This window comes from Phyllostomus discolor, chromosome 15, assembly GCF_004126475.2.
Source record: "Phyllostomus discolor isolate MPI-MPIP mPhyDis1 chromosome 15, mPhyDis1.pri.v3, whole genome shotgun sequence".
Classification (NCBI taxonomy): Eukaryota; Metazoa; Chordata; class Mammalia; order Chiroptera; family Phyllostomidae; genus Phyllostomus; species Phyllostomus discolor.
The window spans coordinates 24364835-24389717 of record NC_040917.2 but is presented as its reverse complement, the minus strand read 5'-3'; the positions used below and the strand labels follow the sequence as shown (position 1 = coordinate 24389717).

General features: G+C 58.4%; 1 protein-coding gene across 1 annotated transcript in view; it reads left to right on the top strand.

Moving 5' to 3' along the window:
- Positions 1 to 16896, top strand: part of ASPM (assembly factor for spindle microtubules) — a 32766-nt gene extending 15870 nt beyond the window's left edge. The window contains 26 exon segments of the mRNA XM_036016072.1: positions 244 to 419; positions 894 to 1039; positions 1135 to 1220; positions 1626 to 1847; positions 2808 to 3012; positions 3109 to 3254; positions 3336 to 3464; positions 4916 to 5069; positions 5072 to 5109; positions 6476 to 6650; positions 6653 to 6735; positions 6737 to 6891; positions 6893 to 7696; positions 7784 to 7975; positions 8273 to 8667; positions 8819 to 9174; positions 10888 to 11037; positions 11744 to 11858; positions 11861 to 11928; positions 12368 to 12531; positions 12533 to 12585; positions 12729 to 12883; positions 14287 to 14463; positions 14947 to 15107; positions 16788 to 16807; positions 16810 to 16896. Of these exon segments, the coding sequence (XP_035871965.1) occupies positions 244 to 419; positions 894 to 1039; positions 1135 to 1220; positions 1626 to 1847; positions 2808 to 3012; positions 3109 to 3254; positions 3336 to 3464; positions 4916 to 5069; positions 5072 to 5109; positions 6476 to 6650; positions 6653 to 6735; positions 6737 to 6891; positions 6893 to 7696; positions 7784 to 7975; positions 8273 to 8667; positions 8819 to 9174; positions 10888 to 11037; positions 11744 to 11858; positions 11861 to 11928; positions 12368 to 12531; positions 12533 to 12585; positions 12729 to 12883; positions 14287 to 14463; positions 14947 to 15107; positions 16788 to 16807; positions 16810 to 16892 (4608 nt within the window). The 3' untranslated portion in view covers positions 16893 to 16896.
- The last annotated feature ends 7987 nt before the right edge of the window (positions 16897 to 24883 follow it).

The window sequence follows — 24883 nt, the reverse complement described above, 5'->3', positions numbered from 1 at the left end:
CGCTCCCCCGGCCCGGGGCCCTTGCTGCCCGCTGGGGACGAGCAGACTGCTTCCGGGGAGTCAGTTTCTGGGGCATTTCTGTCCTAACATCCTGGGTTAGCAAATCAGCGCTGATCCTTAAGTGTGGAGTTCATCGGAGCAGACTTTGATGAGGCTTACAAGCACACAATGACTTAAAGGACCCTGTTCTGTAAACGACAGGAGGCTATCGGAACGTGATGCCCGTGCCGTGTTTCTCCGCAGGCGAGCAAAGACCTCCTGCTGGCGTTTTCCCGAGACTTCCTGAGCGGCGAGGGCGACCTTTCCCGCCATCTCGGCTGGCTGGGGCTCCCCGTCAGCCACGTCCAGACGCCGTTCGACGAGTTTGACTTTGCCGTCACTAACCTCGCCGTGGACCTGCAGTGCGGGGTGCGCCTCGTGTGAGTACGAGACACAGGGTGTTTCACTCGGGGACAGACTAGACTTTTCTGGGGAACTTTCGGTCTGTATTTCCGTTTGGTCTGCTCTTTCACGTGCCGGAACGCGTTCAGGGCTGGGAACCTGGAGCACGTTCTGCAGCGCTGCTGGGAAAGTGGTGTCAGTTTCGGGCCCCGGCCCCTGTGTCCTGTGCACAGGCTTGTCCCTGCCTGCACGGGCCCAGGGTGTGTTCCCGTGTGTGTGTGTCCCGTTGTGCTTTCTCCCCACGGCTCGTGGACCTCGGCCCCCGGCCCACTGTGAGCGCCGGCTGTGCCTGCTGGCGGCAGGCGGCAGGGCCGGTCGGGCCTCGGAGTCTTTCTGACCCGGGGCTCTGCGCTGGGGGGTTTACGTGGGCGGGAACCGTATTTACATGGAGCTTATCTCCGTGTACGCTTTACCTAACGAGGTCGTCTGAAAACCCCTTCCCTGTCTGCCAGGAGAGCCGTGGAGCTGCTCACGCAGAACTGGGACCTCTCCAAGAGACTCCGGGTCCCTGCAATCAGCCGCCTGCAGAAGCTGCACAACGTGGAGCTGGCCCTGCAGGCCCTGCGGGCCCGAGGCGTGCAGCTGCAGGACGAGCACGGTGCGCACGGCCAGGCCTCATCCCCTACCCCCCCCCCCCCCCCAGAGGCGCCCTCGTCCGCCCATGCCCACTGACCGCCGGTCTTCTCCTTGCAGGGAGTGCGATCCTGGCCAAGGATATCGTGGACAGGCACCGAGAAAAAACCCTCGCGCTGCTTTGGAAAATTGCGTTGGCTTTCCAGGTATTGTACGTTCAGTGCATTTTTGTCAATTTGCCGAGTAAGGACCAACAGTAATAACTTTGCTTACCAGGCGTTACTTTGTCCCAGGAACTGTGATAATTGCTTTACATTTATTTCGGTGCACACTTCACCGCCCCCACCCCTCCAAGGTGGGCGTTACCGTACCGCACGGCTGAGGAGACTGAAGGGACAGGTCGCATCACCGGCGGGAACGGAGACGAGACGGGGACCCAGCCTCCAGTGGCCTGGGGTCCGGGCCCAACCGCCGCCCCTCCCATCACTTCCCCGTGGGCTCGTCTGCCCCAAAACAATAGACGCTGTGGCTTCCGCGGCTCGAAAGCAGCGTATTGAAGGGCCCGGGATCTTCTCACAGGGCAGAAATGTGTATTCGTTTTTGTGTTGCAGGTGGACATTTCTCTTAATCTACATCAGCTAAGGGAAGAAATCGACTTTCTAAGGCACACGTGGCGCCTGAAGAAGACAGCGTCCACCCTCTCGAGCCGCCAGGACGCCACCCGCGGCGCGCAGGCGGACCCGAGGCCCTGCGGACCCCCCGCACCGCAGAGCGAGCGCGTCGGGCTGCTGCTGGAGTGGGTGAACGCCGTCTGTGCCTTCTACCGCAAGAGCGTAAGCGCCGCCGCCCGCGTGTCCGCCCTGGGTGTCCCGTGACCCTCGGCGGACGTCCGCTAGTGTCAGCGCGTGGACCCCGCTTCGCGTTTCCTGAGTGGCGGTGTGTCCCTGCCCAGCGGGCTGTCCCTCCAGCAAGCGAAGGCACTGTCCTAGCCCGGGGGGCACCTGCCACGTGAACGGTGGTCGTTTCGGTGTCCCTAAGAGAGACACATGCCCTCGCTGGGGGTCTAGCGGCGCACCCGTGCACAGAACCGGGGGTCGGATCTTGGGGTGAAGGTGAAGGTGAAGGCAGGGAAACCCGCCTGCAGAAAGAGGGCGGAGAGAGCCTGAACACGGCGGGGGGGCGGGGGGGACGAGGAGGGCAGAGTCTGAGCTGAGACATGAATGCGCCTGCGGGCTGACACACGCGAGTCGGGCGTCTGGTGAGGAAACACAACTCGGAAGCCGATGTGGAGTGCGTGTGACCGCGTGCGGAGAGCGGTCATACCTTCCACCAGCACCGGTGGGGAACTTGGGAAATACATGGGTGGCCTTCTGGGTGCCCTGGGGAGACTCCGCCCGGCCTTTCTCTGGACCCCGGGGGCTGCCGGCCATCCTCGGCTCGCAGACGGTGTCCCCACCTCAGCCCCCGTCCTCGCGAGGCCCCTCCCTCTGGGGGCCTGTCTCTGTGTCTCCCCCTTTGCTTGTGAGGAGGCCACCTGGGTTCAAAGCCCACCCTGCCCCAGTGTGAGCCCCCTGATTGACTATATCTACCGTGAGCCGCTGTTTGCCCGTGTCACACCCTGGGGCTCTGGGGGGGACGTGAACCTCGGACGGACCGGCCTGACCCGGCAGAGCAGCGTGGTCTGCGTCTGTGTTTGGGGGCGTTGACCACCCGCAGTTGGGAGCGGGGCTGCGACTGCGCCACTCCATTCTGCTGCCCCCACGCAGCTGACCCCTCCCGGCCGTCCCCGCCAGGTGGAGAACTTCACCGTGTCCTTCTCAGACGGCCGTGTGCTGTGTTACCTGATCCACCACTACCACCCTGGCTACGTGCCTTTCGACGCCATCTGCCAGCGGACCACTCAGACGGTGGAGTGCACGCAGACGGGCTCGGTGGTCCTGAACTCGTCCTCTGAGTCCGAGGAGAGCTGCCTGGACGTGTTCCTCGAAGCGCCTGACCGTCACGGTGGGTCCCCTTCTGTGGGTCGGGGTTCAGGCTGCGGCTGCGCCATGCCTGAGTGCTGCCCGAGCCGTCTGCTCTCCCCGCCTTGCCCAGCAGAGGGCGCCGCAGAAGTGCACAGGGAACTCCTGGAGAACGAGAAGAAGAACTTCCAGCTGCTCGGGGCTGCCGTCCGGGACCTGGGGGGCGTGCCCGCCATGCTGCGCCACGCCGACATGTCCAACACCATCCCCGACGAGAAGGTTCGAGGGGGGGCGCTTCTGGGGGGCGGCGGTCGGCTCCCCCGTCTGTCGCTCCTCTGACTCCACGCTTCGTGTCCTCAGGTGGTCATCACCTTCCTGTCGTTCCTCTGCGCGAGGCTCCTGGATCTCCGCAGGGAAACCAGGGCCGCGCGGCTCATCCAGACGGCGTGGAGGGAGCACAAGCTGAGGTCCGACCGGCGGCGCCTCCAGGTGCGCCCGGAGGGGGACAGCGGGTGGGGACTGGAGGCCTCGGCCCGCCCCTCGGCGGGGGGCTCGGTGGGGTCTACGTTGTGCCCACGCTGGGGATTCCCACGACCGTTGCGGGCCTTCAGTTGGGGCGGCCATGTCTGCCTCACCCCTGACGCTTCCCTCACTCGCTGCGTCTTGCTGCCCTGCCCCGCCCCGCCCTGCCGTTCGCTCGCCGGCTGTGGGTGAGTGTGGGAGGACGTAGCCGCTGTGTAAGTCTGGGACAGTGCGCTGGGGTGCCTGGCCCAGCACTCCGCTCCATCCTCCTGGACCAGGAATTCTAGGAAACGGCAGTCAGAATGTTTTTTTTAGGATGGAATCTGCTTTCTTCTCCGCAGATTGTTTTTTATTCCCCCAGTTGATCGGATCTTAACTGCAGAGGTTCCTTAGCTTTTCGCTGGTGCGATTTTCTCTGCTTGGTTTGTGTCTGTGGCCCAGTAGTGGAGGTCCCCCTTTCAGGAAGACCACGGCTTCTCCCCTTCCTCCCGGGGACCCGCGCTCCTCTGTCACGCAATCCCAGTGTGATGTGGTTTGCACGTGTCCATCTGTGATTCGGAGCGTGAAGCCGCAGGCCCCCGTATAGTCTGGGAGGAACACGACAGGCTAGTGAGCACAGAAACGTCACCCCGAGATTGCCTTCGTCCAGGCTCGGTGTTTCTTCCTCGTGTCGCCGAGGTCATTCATGTGACTCCCTGCTCAGTGCCCAGTGACAAGGAAGCCTCTGGCCAGAGCCGCCTGAGGAGCGATGCAGGGTTTCCCTTGGCCCCGGCACATTCCAGCTCTTAGTTCTTCCTGCTGTAAACAGCGCCGGCTCCAAAGCCAAGAGAATTCTTGTAATCTGACCTGCATTCGGGCAAAAGCAAAATAAGCTGGGTAACACGGGGCTCAGCCACCTCGTAGGACTAACTGACAACAGGGCCGTGCTGTTGCCCGAGAGGGAGGGAGGCAGTGACTGCAGGTGAGGGACGATCCCTGGTTTCTGCCGCCGGCGTGGGTGACAGACTCACCCGCATTCCACCCGGGGCGTCCCTCCTGTCACTGACGGCCACTGGCCCACTCAGCGAACAGTCCCGTGTGCGGCCACCGCTGCTGGTGTGTGTTTCCACCTGTGAGCTGCCCTTGGCCTTCGTGGGGGGCCGGTGGGCCCCGTCTGCGGCTGTGTCCCGGACGGTGGGGGCCCCGGCCGCTGAGCACGGCTGAGTGACAGTCGGGCTCCAGACTGGTCCCCACGCCCAGCCCACCCTGGCCTGGCGGGCTGTCCCTGGCGGGGACGGGAGGGGCCGTCCAACATGTGATGAGTTCCGGGGGGTGTTTTATTTCCAGGGGCAGTTTGATTAATCTTTCACGGGTGATTTTCTTACAGACAGTAATTTTGGGTCTCGAGGCGGGGTTAACCTTTTTCTTCTCTCTTTTAGGAGAGAGACAGAGCTGCGAGAGTCATCCAGTCAGCTGCAGCCCGTTTTCTGGCCAGGCGACGGCTGCAGAAGGCGGCCGGCGCGGCGCGGGTCATCCAGAAGCACTGGCGGAGGCTCTTGCGGCAGAGAGAGCTGCTGATGCTCAGGAAGCAGCGGTGGACAAGATTCGGAATGAGTCGGCGCTGGCTATCCAGGTGAGTCTGCTGGATTTCCGCAGTGAGAGAGTTTCCATGGCATTGGAGGAGGAAGGCGAAATGTGATAAGGTTTTAAAACTGTTGTAGTGTAGGTTTCTGCATTTTATCTGGTACTCAGCTCTAGCAAATGCTTAGGGAGCATTGGAGTTCTTGCTTCCAGCACGTGTCATCAGTTTGACTCAACTCGCATAAAAATGAAAGAGGAACAAGCAGATAGTCAGTGCCTCCCTCCTACCTGTGCGACTCCGCCGTGCTGGGCCCGAGGCTCCGACAGGGCGGCACGCCTGCTGTCCTCTGAAGTGGCGAATGGCCTGCCCCGGCCACGGCCGCGCTCCACCGCCTGTCTGGGGAGCTTGCGGGCCTCCCCTCCTCGGCCTGTGCTGGCCCGTCCTTCTGCGTGGTGCGCCCCGAGCCGCCAAGCGCCGCCTCCTGCCTGCCCTGCGGACCCGGGAGCTGTTCTCCCAGGGCGCACACACACACATCCCGAGTGGAGGTCATGGGATGGCAACAGCACTTACACTGAGGCCGTGGCAGGCCTACGCTAGTTTCCCAGTAAAAAAGTATTTACTGTGCTTACTTTACATGGTGGTGTTCCTCGCCTCTGTGTGTTAGCTTCTGGCGTTACCGTAGATTCTGTTTTTGGTCACACCAGAGAGGTGTGTGCAGTTCACGTCGGCCCCGTGTGAATGCCGTGGGTCCCGTGGTGGACGGTGCTGCTTTTGGCGAGAAAACACGCCAGACTTCCTTCCCAGGAGGCTGTGCCGTGTTCAAGACACGGATGTTTCTCTCTTCCCACGTCTCTTCGGAATTCTGCTGTTTAACCACGGAGCCACGCTTTCTGATTGTGGGAGAAGGAAGCAGTTTTAGCTCTCACGAAATGATAGCTGAGAGTGGCCTGGCTGCCTGGGTGCTGGAGTCCCTGTGCTCACGTGGTCAGGCTGCGTTGTGACAGCATGAGCTGTCTCCCACAGACGGTCTGCAGCCGTCGCAGGCCGGCCGCAGGACTCGGACAGACGCTCCTCCTGGAGGACCGCGTCGCATCAGTCGGTGGGCAGAGAACACTGCGGCAGCTTCGTTGTGACTCTCTCGCGTGTTACGTTGTTCTGAGTGGGCCTGGCTTGGTATTCCTTGAGTCTCTGGCAGACAGACAGAACAGAAACATTGAGGACTGAGACCAGGATTTCTGAATTGGCCATAGCTGTAGCAATGCAGAAACTAGACTACAAACAAAAGGCAGACTTTTTAAAAGTATATTGCTTTTTAATTTAATGTATTTTTAAGCAGAATGTTTAAAAATTGTGCATTCAAATGTGTTAAGCATACAAGGTGTGCTCTTTTACTGGTGTTCCTTCTTATTTCTTGCAGAAACATTGGAGAAGGTATTCCACTAGGAAGAAGTTTCTGAAACTGAAACATTACTCAATCATCCTGCAGTCCCGGATAAGAATGAAAATGGCTGTGTGCTTCTTACAAACGGTGGCGTGGGCGGCCGTCACCATCCAGCGCCGGTGGCGTGCGTGCGTCCGCGGAAGACGGGACCGGCGAGGTACCGGACGCTCCGGGCCTCCTGCCTGGTGATCCAGGCTGCGTTCAGGAGATGGCGGCGCCGCAGGACGCGCCTGCGGACTGGAAGCCGCGGTCACGCTGCAGCGGGCCTTCAGGCAGTGGCGCGCCGGGAGACGCGCGGAGGAGGAGAAGTCCGCTACCGCCATCCAGTCGTGGTTCAGGATGCACAGGGAGCGGCGGAGATACTCTCGCACCCGATCTTGCGTGCTCACCATTAGCCGCGTTTCGGCGCTTTCAAGCCCAGAGGGCATATATAAGGCAGAGGGAGGCCATCCGGACCATCCAGACCCGCTGGCGCGCACACCTGCAGGCAAAGGTGGCCCGCACCCAGTACCTGCGGAAAGTGGCCGCGGCCGGCCTCATCCAGGCTGCGTTCAGGGCGGTGCGAGCCCGGCGCCTGCGCAGACGGGACTGGGCTGCCCGTGTGCTCCAGTCGCACTGGAGGATGAGACGGGAGAGGCTGCGGTTCCTGGCCCTCAGGAGAACGGCCGTCACGCTGCAGGCGCACGTGAGAAGGCATCAGCAGTCGCAGAGGTACAGGAAGATGCGGCAAGCCGCCCTCGTCATTCAGACGCGTTTCCGAGCGCACGTCGCTGCCCGGACAGCCCAGGCGTCCTACCAGAGGACACGTTCCGCCACGATTGTCCTGCAGGCTGCGTGCAGGGCGTGGCGGGCCAGGAAGACGGTCCGTCACGCCCTCACTTGCGTCGTAAGGATTCAGTCGTGTTACCGAGGTCGCGTCTGCAGAATACGCTTCCTGAGCCTGAGGCACGCCACGGTGAAGTTCCAGTCCATTGTCAGGATGCAACAGGCCCGTGCACGGTACCTGCAGTTGAGGGCGGCCGCGGTGTTTGTCCAGCAGAGGTACGGTTTCCTGCGAGCGGCCGCGCGACGGCGAGAGCTCAGGCGGGTGCTGCAGGCCTGTGTCAGGCTGCAGGCTGGGCTCGCGGGCACCTGGTGCGGCGGCAGGCGCGGCTGCGAGGGCGGCGGCCACTTCCCTGCAGGGCCCACTTCAGGATGAGGACGGCGCGGCGGAGCTACCTGAGGATGCGCTGGGCGGCGCTTGTCATCCAGAGGTGCTACCGTGCGCACCGGGCCCGGCTCCAGCTCCGGCAGCGGGAGGCGCTGCGTGCGCAGAGAGCCGCCACCTGCCTGCAGGCTGCGTTCAGAGGCCACCGCGTGCGCCGACTCCTGCGCCGGCGGGCCCGGCTGCACTGACCATCCAGAGTGCCCTCCGGGGCCACAGGGAGCGGGCACCTACCGGCGTGTGCTGCAGTCCGCCGTCCGGATCCAGAGGTGGTACAGGGCCCCCGCGCTGCCAGGGCTCTCCGGACTCATTTTTGGAGAGGCGGGCTGCGGTGCTCCACCTCCAGGCCCGCTTACCGGGGCTGGCGCGTTCGGGAGCAAGGTCCGCAGGGAACGCTAGGGCGGCCGTGGCCGTTCAGGCTGACTTTCGACGGGCCCGGGCCCAGCGGCGTTTTTAAGCAGCTGAAGGCCACTGCACTGGCCTCACAGCGGCGTCCCGGGCGCAGGCCGCTGGCCGGGCGCAGCGCCGGGACTATCTGCGGCTGCGATGGGGCCGCGCTGACCCTGCAGGCGGCGTGGAGGGGCCTCGCAGCGCGGAGGCAGGTCCGGAGGCAGCAACCAGTGTGCCGTGCTCATCCAGTCCTGCTACCGCATGCACGAGCAGCGCCGCAGGTGGGTGGCCGTGAGAAAGGCCGCCCGTCTGATTCAGACGTGGGTACCGGGCCTGCTGCCGGGCCAGGGGGCAGCGGCTTTCGTATTTGAAGACCCGGGCGGCCGTCCTGGTGCTGCAGTCGGCTTACCGCCGGCAGCGGGAGAGGAAGAGGAGAGCAGAGGCGCGCATGTAGGCTGCGAGCACCATCCAGGCCGGGTACAGAGCCTACAGAGCCAGGAGGCACCGGGCCTGCAGCTGTCGCCATTCAGAGGTGGTACCGCAGTGCCCGAGTCGCACGCCGCCAGCGCGAGGCGTACCTTCGTTTAAGGAAGGCGGTGACCAGAATCCAAGCCGTTTACAGGGGCACAGAGTCAGGAGACATGTTCGACGGATGCACACGGCAGCACCTTCATCAAAGCCACGTTCCAGACGCACCTGTTGACCACGAGGTACTGTAAGATGAGAGCAGCGGCTGTCGTCATCCAAGTCCGATACAGGGCCTGTCGTCGAGGCAGAGCTCAGCGTGCACAGTACTTGGCGGTTCTGCAAGCCGTGGGCATTCTCCAGGCGAGTTTCCGGGGAGCGAGGGTTTCGGTGGAGCCTCAGAAAGATGCAGGCTGCCGCGGTGGTCGTCCAGTCGCACTACCGGAGGCACCGGGAGCAGGCGCGCTTCAGGAGGGTGAAGGCGGCCACGGAAGCAGTGCAGCGCCGGTTCCGGGCTCTGAAGGCGGGGGAGGAGCAGTTGCGCAGGTACAGGCGGCTGAGGTGTGCCGCGGTCCTCCTTCAGGCTGTGTTCCGGGGCGTGAGGGCCAGGAGGCGTGTCAAAGCCATGCACACGGCCGCAGCTCTCATTCAGAGGAGATTCAGGGCTCTGAGGGCGAGAAGGAGGTTCCTCTCTCTCCGGAGAGCTGCTGTTTGCGTCCAGAGGAGGTACCGCGCCAGAGTTCTCGCGAGGCATCACTTGGCGTTTCTGCGGTTACAGGAGGCCGTGATCACGATCCAGTCGGCGGTCAGAGGGTGGGCGGTGAGGAAAAGGCTGCGAGAGATGAGCAGGGCCGCCACGGTCATCCAGCCCGCATTCAGGATGCACCGAGCGCAGGCAAGCTACCAGGCCCTGAGACATGGCGCCGTCCTGGTGCAGCAGCGTTACCGGGCGTGCAGAGCCGCGAAGCTGCAGAGAGAGAGATTCGTCCGCCAGAGGCGGTCTGCGGTGGCCGTTCAGGCCCCCTGCAGGGGGCTGAGAGCGAGCGGGCTGCTGCAGGAAGCGCACAGAGCTGCCGTCCTCGAACAGAGCACACGCGGGACGCACGGGCAGCATGTTTTCTGCCTCGAGGGTCAATGGGCCACACAGGTGACGCAAGAGAAAGACGGGGCGACTAGAGGGAAGGCTCTCGCGCCGAGTGCGCTGGCAGAAGCTGGGGCCCGCGTTCAGGCGGGTTCCCCGAACTTGGCCGTGGGGAAGCAGGGTCAGGAGCAACAGCTGGCTGCCACTGCTGTTCAAAAGCACTTCAGAGACTTCCGAGGGAGGAAGCGTCACCTCTGCTTGAGAGCAGCCGTGGCTTGCGTCCACAGGAGATACAGAGTGATCGCTGCGGCACATACCCGGGCAGCCCTCCACCTCCAGGCTTCTCACCGAGGCGCTCGGGAGCAGGGGGCCACCTCGGGCAGGCCCCCGGCAGCCCCATCCGTTCAGCCCGCCCGCAGCACGCACGGGACCCACGCTGCCTGCCCAGCACAGGGAGGCGCGGCGGCTGCGGTGCAGAGTCCCTGCGGGCTTCGTGCCCGAGGGACAGCAGGGAGGAGGCGGTCTTCAGCGGTCCAGAAGTCTGCTCCAGCTGCTCGGGCTGCACTTAGGAGCATCCAGGCTTGGCTTGAACTGGAAGACACTGCTGAGGAAGAACTGGCAGCCACCGCTGACCGGCCCGCCTCCCGCTGCGGCCTGGCTGAGACTGGACAGGAAGCTTCCCAGAGCTTGGTGGGGGGGCCTCCCACTTGGGCTGCAGCGGGTCACTCTCAAAGCAGGACTGTGGTGGCTGTTCCCGCTGCCCTTCACACAATGGCCACGGGAACCCAGGACTGGGAGCTGTGGGCTGCCCGGCGAATTCAGCCCTTCCTGCGAGCGGCTGCGTGTCGGAGAAGGTTCGTCCGGCAGAGACGGGCTGTGGTCACTCTGCAGCTGTCCTTCCGGGCGCGGTGGGCCAGAAGACAGCTCTCGCGGTGGCGGAGGGCGGCGGCGGTCTTGCCGACGCGCCCGCGAGCCTGTCTGTCCGCAGGACGTCAGAGATGGGCGTGGTTACGGGCTGGGAGCAGCGCTGTCACTGGTCAAGCCAGAACGAGAGGGCGTCCACAGACACGGAGGTCTCAGAAAGTTAAAGCGAGCGCCTTAAACATGCAGGTATTTACTTAAATGTAGACCACCTTAATATTTAAAAGTTAATTACTAATTTATGTCCTTTGATATTGAGCTTACACAGAAGTAAACGTTGGCTGTCTTGAGTCAAATACTAGTTTATTGCTGTTTTCCCTCCTCTAGATCTCAGAAGAGAGAGCCAGTGTTCAGCTGCTTCGCTTTGCAGCAGCTGCGCACCACCACCTGAGCGCGCTCAGGATCCAGAGAGCCTACCGACGTCACCTGGCTGTGGAGAAAGCCAGAAGTCGTCTTCATGCGGCCATCCGCATTCAGGTGAGCTGCTCCCTTGCAGGGAAACTGCGGCACGTGACTGTGTTGTGAGTTTCTGGTGTTCGGTAAGTAATTCCCAGGCACATCCGCGAGGCCGCACAGCACCCGGCCTGTTGCCGCGAGGCTGTGGGTGGTCGGGTGGGCTGGGGAGAGGTGGGTGGTCTGTGACTCACTCCCTGGAGGAGGCGCTCCTTCCCGCGCCTGCCAGCGCAGCCGGGGGGCCTCCGCTCTGCACCCTCGCCAGCACCTGGTGGGGGGGTGGGGTTCTTGTTTGGGGTTTCCATTCTTATCTGTGTGTTGTGTGCTTTCTAATGTGTTTTTTTAATATGTGCTTTGCCCATTTTATGTTGGGTATCCTCACTTCTGCTTTATTGGCGTTCTCTGTATGTTCCGGATTAGTCCTGTTTGTGTGTGTTGGCATATTCACACATAAAACACCCAGCGAAGACGTGTATCGCAGAAAGATACGTGCAGCGTGATGTGACTTTCAGAACTCGTGGGAGGAGGGGCTACGCAGGGTGGAGTCCGACGCACCCACCGCGCCCGGCACAGCCCGGAGGTCAGGGCGGGGGCGGGGAGTGACGCCCCCAGGGGGCTGACTGGCCGTTCTGGTGTGTGATTAGAGATGAACGGCTGTTTCATTAGGTACGTGTGTATGCATGCATTTATTAACTTCTTAAAAACTAAAGTCTTCATACGTTTCAAACAGAGATGGTTTCGAGCCAGGTTACAGCTGAGGCGGCGGACGCAGAAATGTCGCAGCGTCGCAAACGCAAACCGCGAAGCGGAAGACCACCAGAGGCGGCGGGCGGCGGCGGTGATCCAGGGGCCGTGCGCCGCTTCCTCCGCCGCAGAGAGCAGGAGAGGGTCAGGAACGGGGTCGTTCAGATGCAGGTGACCGGACTGTTGTCAGTCGAGTCCCAGACCGCGGTTAGCAGTTCACTTACAGGAAACCTGACATTTTGAGAGCAGTCACACCATTTTGAAAACCTGAGATTGGCTGAGAGAATCAGTCATCAGTACTCAGCTACCACAAGTTCATTGCTGCAGCCCTTTCTAATTTTTTCAGAGTTCCTGGAGGAAGTTTATGTTTGGGAGATGAAAAGTACATTAGCAGTTTGAATAGAGGTTGAATATCTTTGGTCAAGGAATGAACTTCACTTTATGTGCAGGAATATGAATGCATTTCCTTTTAGAAAGTTGAATTGGCTCGTCCTTAGAAGCTGCAATGGGTGTTAGGTGCCAGGGCCTGCTCACATCGCACACATTTGGCGAGCACGTTGCCTTCGGGGACACACACGAGGACAGGAGCTCCCAGCGTCGCGGGCTGCAGGCTCTGAATCGCGGTGTCTGGCCTCGCGCGCTGTGGAGGGGCTACTCCTGGAGGAAGAAGAACGACTGTGCCAAGATCAGAGCCGTGCGCAGAAGCCTCCAGGCGGCGAACGCGGAGGCCCGGGAAGAAAACCGGCTGTCCCGGAGGGCCGCCCTCGCGCTGCAGCCTGCTGACGTACAGGCACCTGTCGGCCGTCCTGGAGGCTCTGAAGCACCTGGGTCAGTTGCCGCGGCATCCCCGCCGCGCCCGGGGGAGGCGGCGGATGTGCGTTTCGCAGACTGCGCGGCGCGTGCTCAGTGCCACCGTGCTCGCGCGGGCTCGAGTTGTGGCTGCGCGCTCACCGCTGCGCCTTCCCTTGCAGAGGCCGTCACCAGGCTGTCCCCGGTCTGCTGCGAGAGCGTGGCCCGGAGCGGGGGCGTCGCGAAGGTGCTGGCCCTGATCCGGAGCTGCAACCGCAGCGTCCCCTGCATGGAGGTGGTCAGCTACGCCGTGCAGGTCCTGCTCAACGTGGCCAAGGTGGGTTTCTGCCCTGCCGTGGCACCTCCGCGGGTCCGGAAGTCTCGCTCGGCAGACCGGGTTTGTCTGCTCCCTAGAACTCGGGTCCCAAGTTAAAATCCCTTTACTCGCAGGAGTCTCGGGGGGAGAGGTGTTGAACCTGCTAGCATGATGCTGAAGAAGCACTGATATTTGATGGTTTATTTCTTCTGTCTTTGTAGTGCTACTAACAGCGATTAGTAGCTCCGATTGAAGACTTATTTATCGAGAACTACTTCTAAGGCACTTCATAGCGTTATTCCCATTTGAATGAGAAGGAACAATTTTGACATAAGTCCCTTAGGGGGGCGCCAGTGTGTCGTCGAGCTCTGGAGCTGGACTTGGACCCCTGTCCGCGTGCTGCTGGACTGGGGCCTTTCTCCACTCACTGCGTCAAAGTGGGGACCCTCCTGTGTGCGCGTGCAGCAGCGTGTGGCGAGATACGGCTGTGACGTCGTTGCCCCGGGGTGCCCCACCCGCTGTCACCAAAGTCCGTGCAGTTTGGGCTGGTAGCAGATGTGTGCACCGAACTCGGTGCACGCAGCCGAGGGTGACCTGGTGACGGGCTTGCCGTCCCGCCCAGCCCCTCAGCCACACCCCGAGCCCTTCGCCCTGTACTCTCGCAGGGAGGAGGGCAGGTTAGAGTCCCAAACTCCGATGCCAACTGCCCGGGTTCGAACCCCAGCTCCGCAGCTTTCTCTGAGCCTCTCTGCGCCCCGCCTACCGTTGTGTGTGGAGTGGGTGTGGCGGCGTCCCTGCTTCAGGGCTGTTGGGAGGATGCGGTGCGTCAGGGTATGGCACATGGACGTGCCACACACGAGCGTGAACTGTCCGTCTGGTCTGGCTGTTATTTCTGCCTCCCCGTCATCAGCTTCGCTTCTTACTGTGCCCGTTGCAGAAAGGGCAATGGAGCCATTAGACACTGAGGCACGAAACGAGCATCCCAGACTCACCGCTGGGCGGCGCTCCCTCCGCAGCCCCTCCCCCGCCCCGGCAGCGGCGGCCGCAGGGCGGCCCACAGACGAGCCTGAGTCATGGTCACGGTTGCGCCTGCAGCGACCAGGCGGAGACAGGGCGTCTGCATCCCGAGAGGTGCTCACTGCAGGCTTGTCTCTGCTGATTTCGGGGTGTCGCTGTCGGAGGTCTGGACTGGATGCATTTGTGTGGAAGCTTCAAGCGGGCAGGGAAGGGAGAAGGTACAGCGCGGGTGCGCCCGTGAGGTGGATTCAGAGTTGGTGGTGACGCCCAGACGTCCTTCTGTCGCGTCGTCTGCACTTGCTGCTGCTGATCCAAAAGCTCGGCTCTAGGATGTATTTTTTTTGGTCGGGTTGTCCTAAGAATGCCTGTGATTGTCGTAACTTCCCATCTCATTGTGTCCCCTCAAGTACGAGAAGACGACGCCAGCCGTCTGCGGGGTGGAGGCTTGCGTGGACACGCTGCTGGAGCTCCTGCAGATGTACCGGGAGAAGCCCGGCGACAAGGTCGCGGACAAGAGCAGAAGCATTTTCAGTAGAACTTGCTGCCTGTTGGTGGTCCTACTGAAGGCCACAGGCCACGCCTCTGTGAGTCCCACTGTGCATGTGGGTCTACCTTTCTCGGCCCGGTGGCTGCCGGCACATTCCGGAGGGCACATCGGGGGTGGGGGCTGGGAGCAGAGGGGCCTGTGCAGGGAGGTGGTGGTCCAGGCAGCAGGCTGTGCCCGGCCCAGGGCCGCGTCCCCGGCAGCTCTGAAGACGGGAGTCCACTGGCCCGGTGCCTGAGTGTGCTGGGCGTTGACTCTCACACTGGCCTTTCTATTCGGTGTTAAGTGTGCAGTTTTTGAACACGTGCCGTCCTTAGAATTGTACAAATGAGTTTATACTGCAAGCCAGCCTGACCTCTGAACTTGGCGAGCTTGGACTTCGACTGCTAAAAGCTCTCGAGTTTACTGCACAGCGTTTGTTTGTGTGTGTGTGTGTGTGTGTGTGTTAGGGTTGACTGGTAGGACAGACGGAGTGTAGCGTTCCTCCGTGCTAGTGTCAGGCAGCGTGTCTTTCCTCTTTCAGGATGTGTGGAACAGGCCCAAAGTCGTGGACTGTGTGTGTAGCATCTACAGACTCACGGCCCGTAAGCACGGGGTGAGCAGAGAAAGAACACCTTGTGGACACAATAAGAACGCTTCGAGAAGCACCCCCGGAGCACCTGTGAGAAGCAGGGCAGTTCCCAGGTGAGCGGCAGGTGTGCCGTGTGGGCTCGCGTCGCTGTCCGTTGGTGCGTTCGGCGGGCATCAGCTGACAGACGACCACGAACCGCGTGTGGCGTCTGGGGATGGGGAAACAGTGAGGACCAGCAGGAGAGGCTCCTGCTGCATCTGAGGGGAGAATCTGCGTAAGGAACGCAGCGAGAGCTGTCGCTGCGGACAGTCAGGGCTGTGGCTCCGGGCAGAAGGACCAGCCTGGGGGTCAGTAGGTTCAGGAAGCGCCCTGGGGAGGAGAATTCACAGAAACGGGAGTCCCCAGCTGGATCTCAAGGTGACCCCATTCCCCCCGAGTCAGACGGGGCAGAGCCAGCCAGGAGCTGCTGCGGGGACTGGCTAATCGGGAGGAGGACGTTCCGAGGACGGTGGCGTCCCCATCAGGGGGCAGATGCTGCTGGGAGGTCGCTTAGGTGGAGCAGGAGCTGGGGTGGGGGGCTGGCAGGGTGGGGTCCCTGCTGCGGCAGGGCAGGCGCAGGTGAGTGTGGCTGACGCAGACAGAGGGTCCTGAGTTCTCAGTGACACCGAAGAAGGGAAATGTCCCCGGTTGCCCAGTGCCGGGAAGCCACTCTGGGCCCTGTCCTCCTCACCCAGGGCTGTGCGGGCAGCTTCCAGTCCCTTGCCCTTGTCACGGTACAGCGGCCGCCAGGGGCCAGAGCACAGGCCTCGCAGCCTGGCGGCGAGTCTGCCGGGTCCGAGCTGATCCACGGAGGCCGTGTCCACGCAGGGTTTCCGTGGCGGGAACTGGGCGAAACTGGACGGGCCGTGCTTTAAAAGTCACCAGCGTGTGGCGGGCTTCTTCTCGGCACAGGAGGGTCCTCAGGTGCAACTCACCACAGTGTAAACAACGCCCTTCACGTGGGTGTGCCATGCAGAGGAGTTTCGGCAAGCGTGTCAAGTGTCCAGGCCTCTGCCACCGAGGAGAAATATCTCCTGCGCCCCAGGGTCCCCTGGGTCCTGCCGCAGACACTCGAGTGATTTCAGGGTCGTTAGCTTTGCTTTCTACGTCGGCATAAAGGGAATCAGACAGTGTGTGGCCTTTGCGACTGGCTCTTTGTGTGGCTCACGCTGCTGGGTGAGAAGGCCGTTCCGGTCCTCGGAGCCTCTGCCTGGTGTGGACATTCCACGCGGCCTTGCCCCTCACCAGCTGACAGGCATTCGCGTTTGTGACAGGCAGGACCAGAAGGTGGCGCCGCATGCAGTGGTGGGTCTGTGTGCGCGGCGTGGGCAATCCCCTGCGTGCACTGACGTCTGACTTCTCAGGGAGGCACAGGACTCTGGACCCGAACGTCCGTCGGCGCAGAAGCAGGCCGGGCAGGGTGGGGAGGGCCGGTGGTTTCGAGGCCCTCTGCCCTTGCGGTGATCGGCCTGCACCGGGCCGGCGGGCTCTGCGTTTCCTCAACAGGTGCAGGCGCAGGGCATGGGGGGTGGCGGGTGCTAGGCTCACCCCGAAGTGCGAACAGGAGGTTCCGGTTGACCCGGTAGCAGGGAGGGGTTGGAGTCAGTGGCGTTAGCAAAGGGGATGAGTTGCTGGGCCTGGTGCCAGGGAAGCGCGGGCTCAGGGGCAGCCAGGCCTTAGTGTAGACCCAAGGGCGAAGGAGACGCTTCCGAGAGAAGAGCCTGAGTAATGCGAGACCTTTCCTGTTTTCGCAGGCTGCAGCCAGACTGGGTTTTGGGCGGGACAACGGCGTGGCAGAAGTCACGGCCCCCCTGCAGGCCATCCAGATGCTGATGGACGCGCTGGGCGTGCCCTGCTAGCAGGTGGGCGGGTGCAGGCCTTCCCGCGCCCGGTGCAAGTTCTCCTGGAGCTGGGTTCTGGATTCGGGGTAGAACTTCTAAAATCTGCTTTTGTTTTAAAATTAAAAATAAATGTACTGCATAAACTCCGTTTCCATGTTTGCGTTTTGTTAACAGCTTGTGCACGCAAGAAACTAATGTCCCTGAAATGATTGAAACATCGGTGTCCATTGTCTTAGTAGAACATTGTTAGTTTGAACACCGTCCTGTCCCTAAAGGCAATGGGTCCTTTATTAGCTCTGTCTTGTGGATGAATGGAGATGTTTTCCTGGCACAAAGTTCGGAAATTTAAGGTTGTGCCAACTCACAGCGCTAGGAGGATAAAACACTCCCAGAAAGACTGACCGGCCGCATCCCCATCTGTTTCCATGACTGACTGGTCCTCCGGACAGGCAGCCAACCAGCCGACCGGCGCCCCCCGCCCCCCTCCCCCTCAAGCACTGCAGCCCCTCCCTGCGAACCCGCCGGGGTTCCCCTGTGACCAGGGAAGGCCACGGCACCGTTGTAGTAATGGAAACCTGTTGTCCGGTTGCGTGCCCCGGCCCTGAGATGCCTCCGAGTGGAAACCAACCGGTGTTCCATACTTTTGGGTCGCGGTTACCAGCCCTGAGTCCGGGCGCTTCCAGGGCGGCACAATTCCGGCGGCTGTGTGAGATCCGACGGGATCTGAAGTCTGTCTGTAAAGGAACAGAAGCCCAAAAAAATCTGTAGCGTGAAGTCAGTAGTGGCTACAAGTGGAGAGACCATGTAACTGCTCCATTTTTAATACGTTTTTAGAGTAAGGACCATGCCTAACCAGTCTGAAATCTCCTGCAGTGTTGTCACCAGGGGCACAGGTAACCAGGTTCCTGGGGATCGGGGCAAAGAACTGAACCGGACACCCAGAGTTCATAGCAGGGAACACGGGAGCAGGCCAACTCCAAGCAGAGATGGACCTCATGGGCTGGAGGGACTCTATTCTTAGAGGGAGGATCCTTTCTGGCTAGTTGTGGTGGCTTTTACTGAGCATGTACAAGTAGTTGTATTACTTTAAAGCTACTGTGCATGTGGTTTCCCATGATCCTCCCTGATTGGCCACCAGGGAAGAGGGTCCCACAATGCTAGGGAATTGATCCCCATTTCTCCTGGGGTCCCCCTGTACTAGGTTCACCTTTTTCTAAGCCAGAGAATTATAGCTCTCCATGCTAGAGACTGGTGAAAAAAAAAAGTTATTTATTCAAGTTATACAGACTAAAAGTAATGACTTAATGTCTTTGTTAAAATCCCAAAGCCCCCCGAAACACCCACAAACACACACAGTTCTTCCTTCCCCCCTTTGCCCAGTCTGGGGTACCGTGTCTCAGGAGAAGAAATAGAAGTCCGTGGCTTAGGCAGCTCTCGCTTTTTCCGAGTAATTTGTGCTCAGCTGGCAGGCCTTCCTTAGTTCCCAGCACCATTGGTTGTGTTGCCAGGATCGCCAGCTAAAGCCACGTGGTGATTCTTCCCATGACTGCGGGGTGGGGGTGATCCCCATTTCTGGGAGAGCGACGGCGGCAGCAGCAGCAGCAGCACCGAGAGGGCCAGCACGGAGCTCATCGTGCCCTGGCCAGAGCAGGTGGCTGCAAGGTTGGCTGAGCCCGAGCAGTGAGAGTGCAGACGCAGCATGCGGAGGCCTGGCGGCTGTGGCAGCCAGTGACTCTGCTCCGGAGTCACTTACTGGTGGCCCCTTCTCGCGGCCGCGGCTGCAGAGCCGGCTGGGGCTCGGAGCCAGGCGGTAGAGGAGCCGCAGGCGGCTGCATCACGGACGGATGGTGTCTAAGCGGCTGTGGGAGTCCCCACTCTGCTAAAGCCGCGTGGTTCTCTCCTCAGTGGCTGCGGCCCTCCCTGCACTGCCACAGCTGCACGGTTCTCCCTCCAATGGCTGCTGAGCCTGGGTTTAAATCCCCGCGCCAATCTTCCTCTGCAGCTCCATTTCTGACTCCTCCCACACTCGCTTCACAGGCCAGAACCCTCAAAGCCTTCCAGCTTTACTGGGCTGCCACTGTGGGTCCGGGCAGGTGCGGCCCCATGTCAGGGAACCAATCATCTCCAAGTTCTCACGAAGGTGCAGGTGCTGTAACCAGGGGGAGTTGCCTCCCAGGCTCCTTAACCAGGGAAAGTTACTTCCATCTCCCTGGCTCAGAGCTTGGCCAGAGCTATTTAAGGTATCTATGTAACCAGCCAAAGGCCATAGATATGTTAAAAGACCACGCCAGAGGGCAGCTGTAAGGCTGTTGCTATGGGAAACAGCTCTCAATGGCCCTGCTCCATGTGTCCCTTCCCCCAGCCCACACCTGGGGGGTGGGGGTGAGGACGTCTCACCCGGACACCTTGAGTTCTGGACCCCATGCCAAATTTCTGTTTGGGGCCCCTTTGGCTGCACCCTCCTACAGTAGCTCAGGAAAACAGAAGTCCGTGGCTCAGGCAGCCCCGGTTCTTCCCAGTAATCCGTCCTGGCTGGTCGGCCTGCCTGGGTTCCCGGCCCCGTCAGCTGTGTCTCCGGGATCTCCAGTTCTCATTCCGAAACCCCATGGCTCCTTCTCATGGCCCACACACAAGAATCGTTCTTCCAGGCAAGGTCTCTCCTGCTGCCGAAGCCACGTGGCCAAAGGGAGCACCCCACAACCATGGGGCCCCCACCCTCACCAGAGCTGCGGGGTTTCCCCCTCTGGCAAAGCCGTAGTTCTCTCCCGGCAAAGCCACATGGCAGTTCTCTGCTAAAGCCGCGTGATTCTCTCTGCCGCATGGTGATTCTCCCTCACATGGCCGCGGGGGTCCCCACTCTGCCAAAAGCGCAGGGTTCTCTCCTCCATGGCTGCCACGCCTGGGTTTAAATCCCTGCGCCAATCCTCCTCTGCAGCCCCATTTCTGGCTCCTCCCACAATCGGCTACACCTGCCAGCATTCCTGCATTCTTCCAGCTTTCCTGGGCTGCCGTAGTGGGTCTGGGCAGGTGTGGCCCCGTGGTGTGGAGCCAGTCTTCTCCAAGCTCCCACACAGGTGCTGTAACCACCACGGGGAGTTGCCTCCCAGTTACATCCTGGGTGGAAGTCACTCCCATCCCCCTGGCTCAGAGCATGGCCACAGCTATTGAAGGTATCCATGAAACCAGTTGAAAGTTATAGACATGTGAATGGCCATGAATGAGGTCAGCTGCAAAGCTGTTGCTATGCAGAACGGCTCTCAATGGCCCTGCTCCCTGTGTCCCACCCCCAACTCAGACCTGGGGGGGGTGAGTGGGGGCGGTGGGTGGTGAGGACATCCCATATTTTTTAAATATTTCCTGGACACGAGTTCTGGACCCCATTCCAAATCCCTATTTGGGGGCCCCTGCCTGCACCCTGTTACGAATCCACTGAGCCACACCAGCCAGGGCCATCAAAGCCTATTTGGGTATGGAGAATATCTCTCCTAATTTTATGTGCTAAACGCACATCAGGATTCTCAGCCTTCCTAAGAGCTGAAAGGCTGTGTGTCCGTGTGTGGGGCGGTGGCTGGCAGGGCTGGGCCAGAAGTTAATCGAGCCTTTTACTGTAGAAGCAGCTGTTTGCTACCGTGGTCACGTGACACTGACGAAGCATTCTAAGGTCACTGGAAGCTGGTTTTATTGTAGGTGAGTTTTTTGAGAGTGAAGTTAGGTGAGTTTCAACTTAACTGTAATAACCCGAATTTCCAGTAGGTGTCCTTCTGCTCCCGGCACCGTCTTCAGTTTAGTGTAAAATGTGCAAACACAGAATATTGCAGAGCTCTGATTTTGCAAATAAAGCCCATGCTTTTACATTCTTGGGAATTTTTTATCCACAGATCCCTCATTCAGCTTGTTATCTATTTACACCCTAGTTTGGCTTCATCTCGAGAGGAAAAACTTCACACCATGCAGTCCATACTCAATTGTCAGATTTTTCTCCATGGGTGGGTGATTTTTTTTCAAGATTTATTCTCCCTAGAACTTATAATATTTGTTCTTAGCAATGAAAGCCTGGTATTTTAAGAACACACAATACAAAATATTATCATTTAACTTGCTTGTTGCTATTTGCTAAGGGTCCTAATTAGCCCATTTTTAATTTTGTATGGTTCGCCCAGTTGTTGATTCTTGGTGCCATGAAGACGAGGTAGGCAGAGAAGGGGAATTCCAGGAAGCAGGCAGGCAAGGCGGGACGGGACATTTCCGAACAGGAAGACTGCAGGGGGAGAGGGGGTGCACTCCACGCTCTCGAGTGTCCTGCGGCCGGTGTAGGAGAAGTTCGGGGCCGAGGTCGAGACTGGAGCAAGTACTGAACTCGGAATCGACGAGTACACCTGAAAGGTACGCTGGAGTCCGGCATGGGAGAAGAGTGGACATTCAGATCAGTGGTGATAAAAAATGATTACTTGGTAAATAATTGGAGCAACATGCACCTCTGGGGACAAATGAGCTGTGGACTGCAGCCACACCACTCACAAAGGTTTATTTTATAGTCATCAGTTCCACAATTCAACCAGAGAAGCACTATAAGAAACGAGGTGGTATTTTCTTTTAAATATTTATTTATTTATTTATTTTTTAGAGAGGGAAGGGAGGGAGGGAGGGGGAGAGGAGAGAGAGAGAGGAGAGGAGAGAGAGAGAGAGAGAGAGAGAGAGAGAGAAACATCAATGTGCGGTTGCTGGGGGTTATGGCCTGCAACCCAGGAATGTACCCTGGCTGGGAATCGAACCTGGGACACTTTGGTCCCCAGCCCACACTCAATCCACTGAGCTACGCCAGCCAGGGCTCGAGGTGGTATTTTAAAATACAAGTTTGGGGTGATTTTAGCTAGTCCACATCCGAAAATCTTGAAGATTAATTAACTTGCAAAACTTACCATAACAAACTTACAACATAAGTTGCACACCAGGAAAAAAAATAATGCAACTAACAATCACACACTCATTACATTTTTCCTGAATATATAAAAACTTCCTACAAGTCTATGAGAGAAAACCAACAGGTCAGCAGAAAAATAAAGCTAGACCATGCAGAGAAATAAAGCTAAAATGCCTTTCAAATCCACGTAAAACTCTGCAATCTCACTTGTACGAGAAATTTAAATGATGCGGAGATGATGTTTGTACTCATCACACTGCAAACTCGAAGTGTCGGGACTGTGGGGAAACATCCCCTTGGGTTACCGAGAGAGTTAATTGGCGTAATTCCCACTGCAAACGTTTAGCAGTATTTCTCTGTGTTATAAATGCACATTGAGTTCTGGGGATTTATTCTACTTGCTATCCACACATGCAAGAAGACATGTGCAGGATTAGATGCAGACATTCAGCACCCATTGCAGCCATTTTAGCACCTTTACTATCCAGCGGTCATGAACTTGACTTAATTTACATGTCCGTATGCTGGAAGATGTTCCTGATCGGGAAAGGAGGAAGCCGTTTCCATACCGCTATGGAGCTACGCAGTGTGTGCTGTTAGTCAGAAAAGCAACGAGCGAGAAGGTGCTTGTGTGTGCCGGGACGGCTCTGAGGAAGCGCAGACGGTGCGAAGGGTGTTATGTGCTTTCTGCGGAGTGGGACTGGGTGGCCGGGAGACAGGTGGGTGATGGCAACTTTTTACTTTATGCTTTTTGACGTTTGTACCAAGTAAATAGATGGATTCAAAAAAATAAATGAACACTTAAAATTGTGTTGCTTATCTTTGTTCTTACCTGAAGGAAAAGAGTTTTGCAGACGTAATTTTTGAAAAGTTAAATATACTTGCTCATTTTGTAACGGGAAAAGACACTGGCGTTCGGGCTGCCTGTCACTATGAAATCCAAAAGCAATGACAGCGATTGAATCTTTTATGGGCGCTTTATTCAGATGGCCGGCGATCCGAGAAGATGGCGGGTTCATACCCTAACAAACCATCTCCCCTTCTCTTTCCTGGCCAGATCTTTTATGAGGGGGTCGGGGAGGACACACAAGGTGCGGGGAGGGCTTTGAGATTCAGAAGCTGCAACATTCCTGTTCTCCACAGTTAGCTGTTCCCAAGGGTTGGGGGTCGTCTGCTCCCCTGGAACACAAAAGGCCCGGATGCCTCCAACAGGTCCCCAGGCGGCAATCTCCAGCAGTGCCCCAGGAGGTCGCTGTTTTCCCCAGGAGCCAGGAGAGGCCTTATCTGTAGTTTCTGAAACAAAAGCTCAACATACACATTACTTGCTAGACTTAAAACTTTCTACCTTAAGCTAAAATTTTTTCAAGTCTCGAGTCCCCTATTAATTTCATTAGATTTCTAGATGCAATATACATTCTATAGCTACTAAAATCAGTAAATGGCAGTAACTTTGAATGATTAAACAGTTAGATATTTAATTTTGATGCCTCTTTATATATTTTACTTCTTAAAAAATGACTTCCTTTGAACCCTGGTTCTAATATTTCCTAGTTTTGTGACCTTTGCAACCAGCTTCTTCAACATCAGCACTGCATGGCTTTGAGAATGCTGGAGCGATAACAAGGGCGAGGTACTTGTTCTCACGACACCATGCATAAGTCCCAAACATAACGCCGAGTGACGGTAGACTCAGGCAGACGAGCGCTTGTGTATTTCCACGCTCATGAGGTCCTAGAACGGACAGGTGATACGATTGGGGAGATTGGAACCCAGGGTGCTGAGAGGGGAGCTCCTTGGAAGGAGCCCACGGAATTGTCTGGGCCGACAGTAATTGGTAGGGGGTTGAGGTCCATGGCTGTGTGCATTGTTCGAGACGCATAGAAGGTACGCTGAAAAAGCTGTGCATTTCTGCCCTGGCTGGTGTAGCTCAGTGGGTTGAGCGTGGACCCACGAACCAAAGGGTTGCCATGCCTGGCTTGAGGGCTAGGTCCCCAGTAGGGGGCACGTGAGAGGCAACCACACATTGATGTTTCTCTCCTTCTCTTTCTCCTTCCCTTTCCCTGTCTCTAAAAATAAATAAGTAAAATCTAAAACTCCCCCAAACTTAAAAAAGCTGTGCATTTCTTTGTACGTTTCATTTCCAAACAATAATCTGTAAAAAAACAGTGAATTTGAGTTAGTGATACACTTGCTTAAGCATTTAGCGGGGCACGCACAGATAACTGCAACTTGCTTTGAAAAGCATCCGAACAAGTGGGTGGAGAGGTGGCTCAATATGTGATTTAAAGGTGGAAGGTGTTGAGCCCTGGCTGGCATAGCTCAGTAGATTGAGTGTGGGCTGCGAACCAAAGCATCACGGGTTCGATTCCCAATCAGGGCACATGCCTGGGTTGCAGGCCATGTCCCCAGTGGGGGCCACATGAGAGCCAACCACACATTGATGTTTCTCTCTCTCCCTCCCTTCCCCTCTCTAAAAATAAATAAATAAAATCTTTTTTAAAAAGTGGAAAGTGTTCAGAGTAGACTCCAGGTGATATAAGCCTTCTGGGTCCTGGCACCTGAAGATCCACAGCCCACTGTGGGTTCCTGGCTTTGAACAGGAAAGAATTCAAAACCTAGCCAGCATGGAGTTTAAAGGAAAAGACAGTTCATCGGTGAAGCAGTAGGGCAGCGAGTGGGCTCCCCCACCGGCAGGCAGCCCCTCCTTAGAGGGGTTCACTTCATCACTGAGGCTCATTAACCTGAGGGGCGGGGCACTCAGTCACTCACTGGGGGAGGAACGCTCCGGATGTTTCCAGGAAGGGGGCGGAGACTTCTCGGAAGAGCCCTGTGGGCCAGGTGGTGTCATTACATGGGCTTCCGTTTCCTGTCACAGGGGTGTGGGGTGGGTGTCATTTAGGATGCTTCTGTTTCTCAATGAGTGTGAAATGAGGCCTGGGAAGTGATTTTTCAACCAGCTGGCCGCAAGAATTTGTAAAATGTGCAACACCTGACTCTTCAGTCACAGGCACTGACCTCTCTTCCCTTAGATTGTCAAATTAAAAAATGACAACAGCCAGCACAATGACAGCTGTCAGGTGTGAATGCC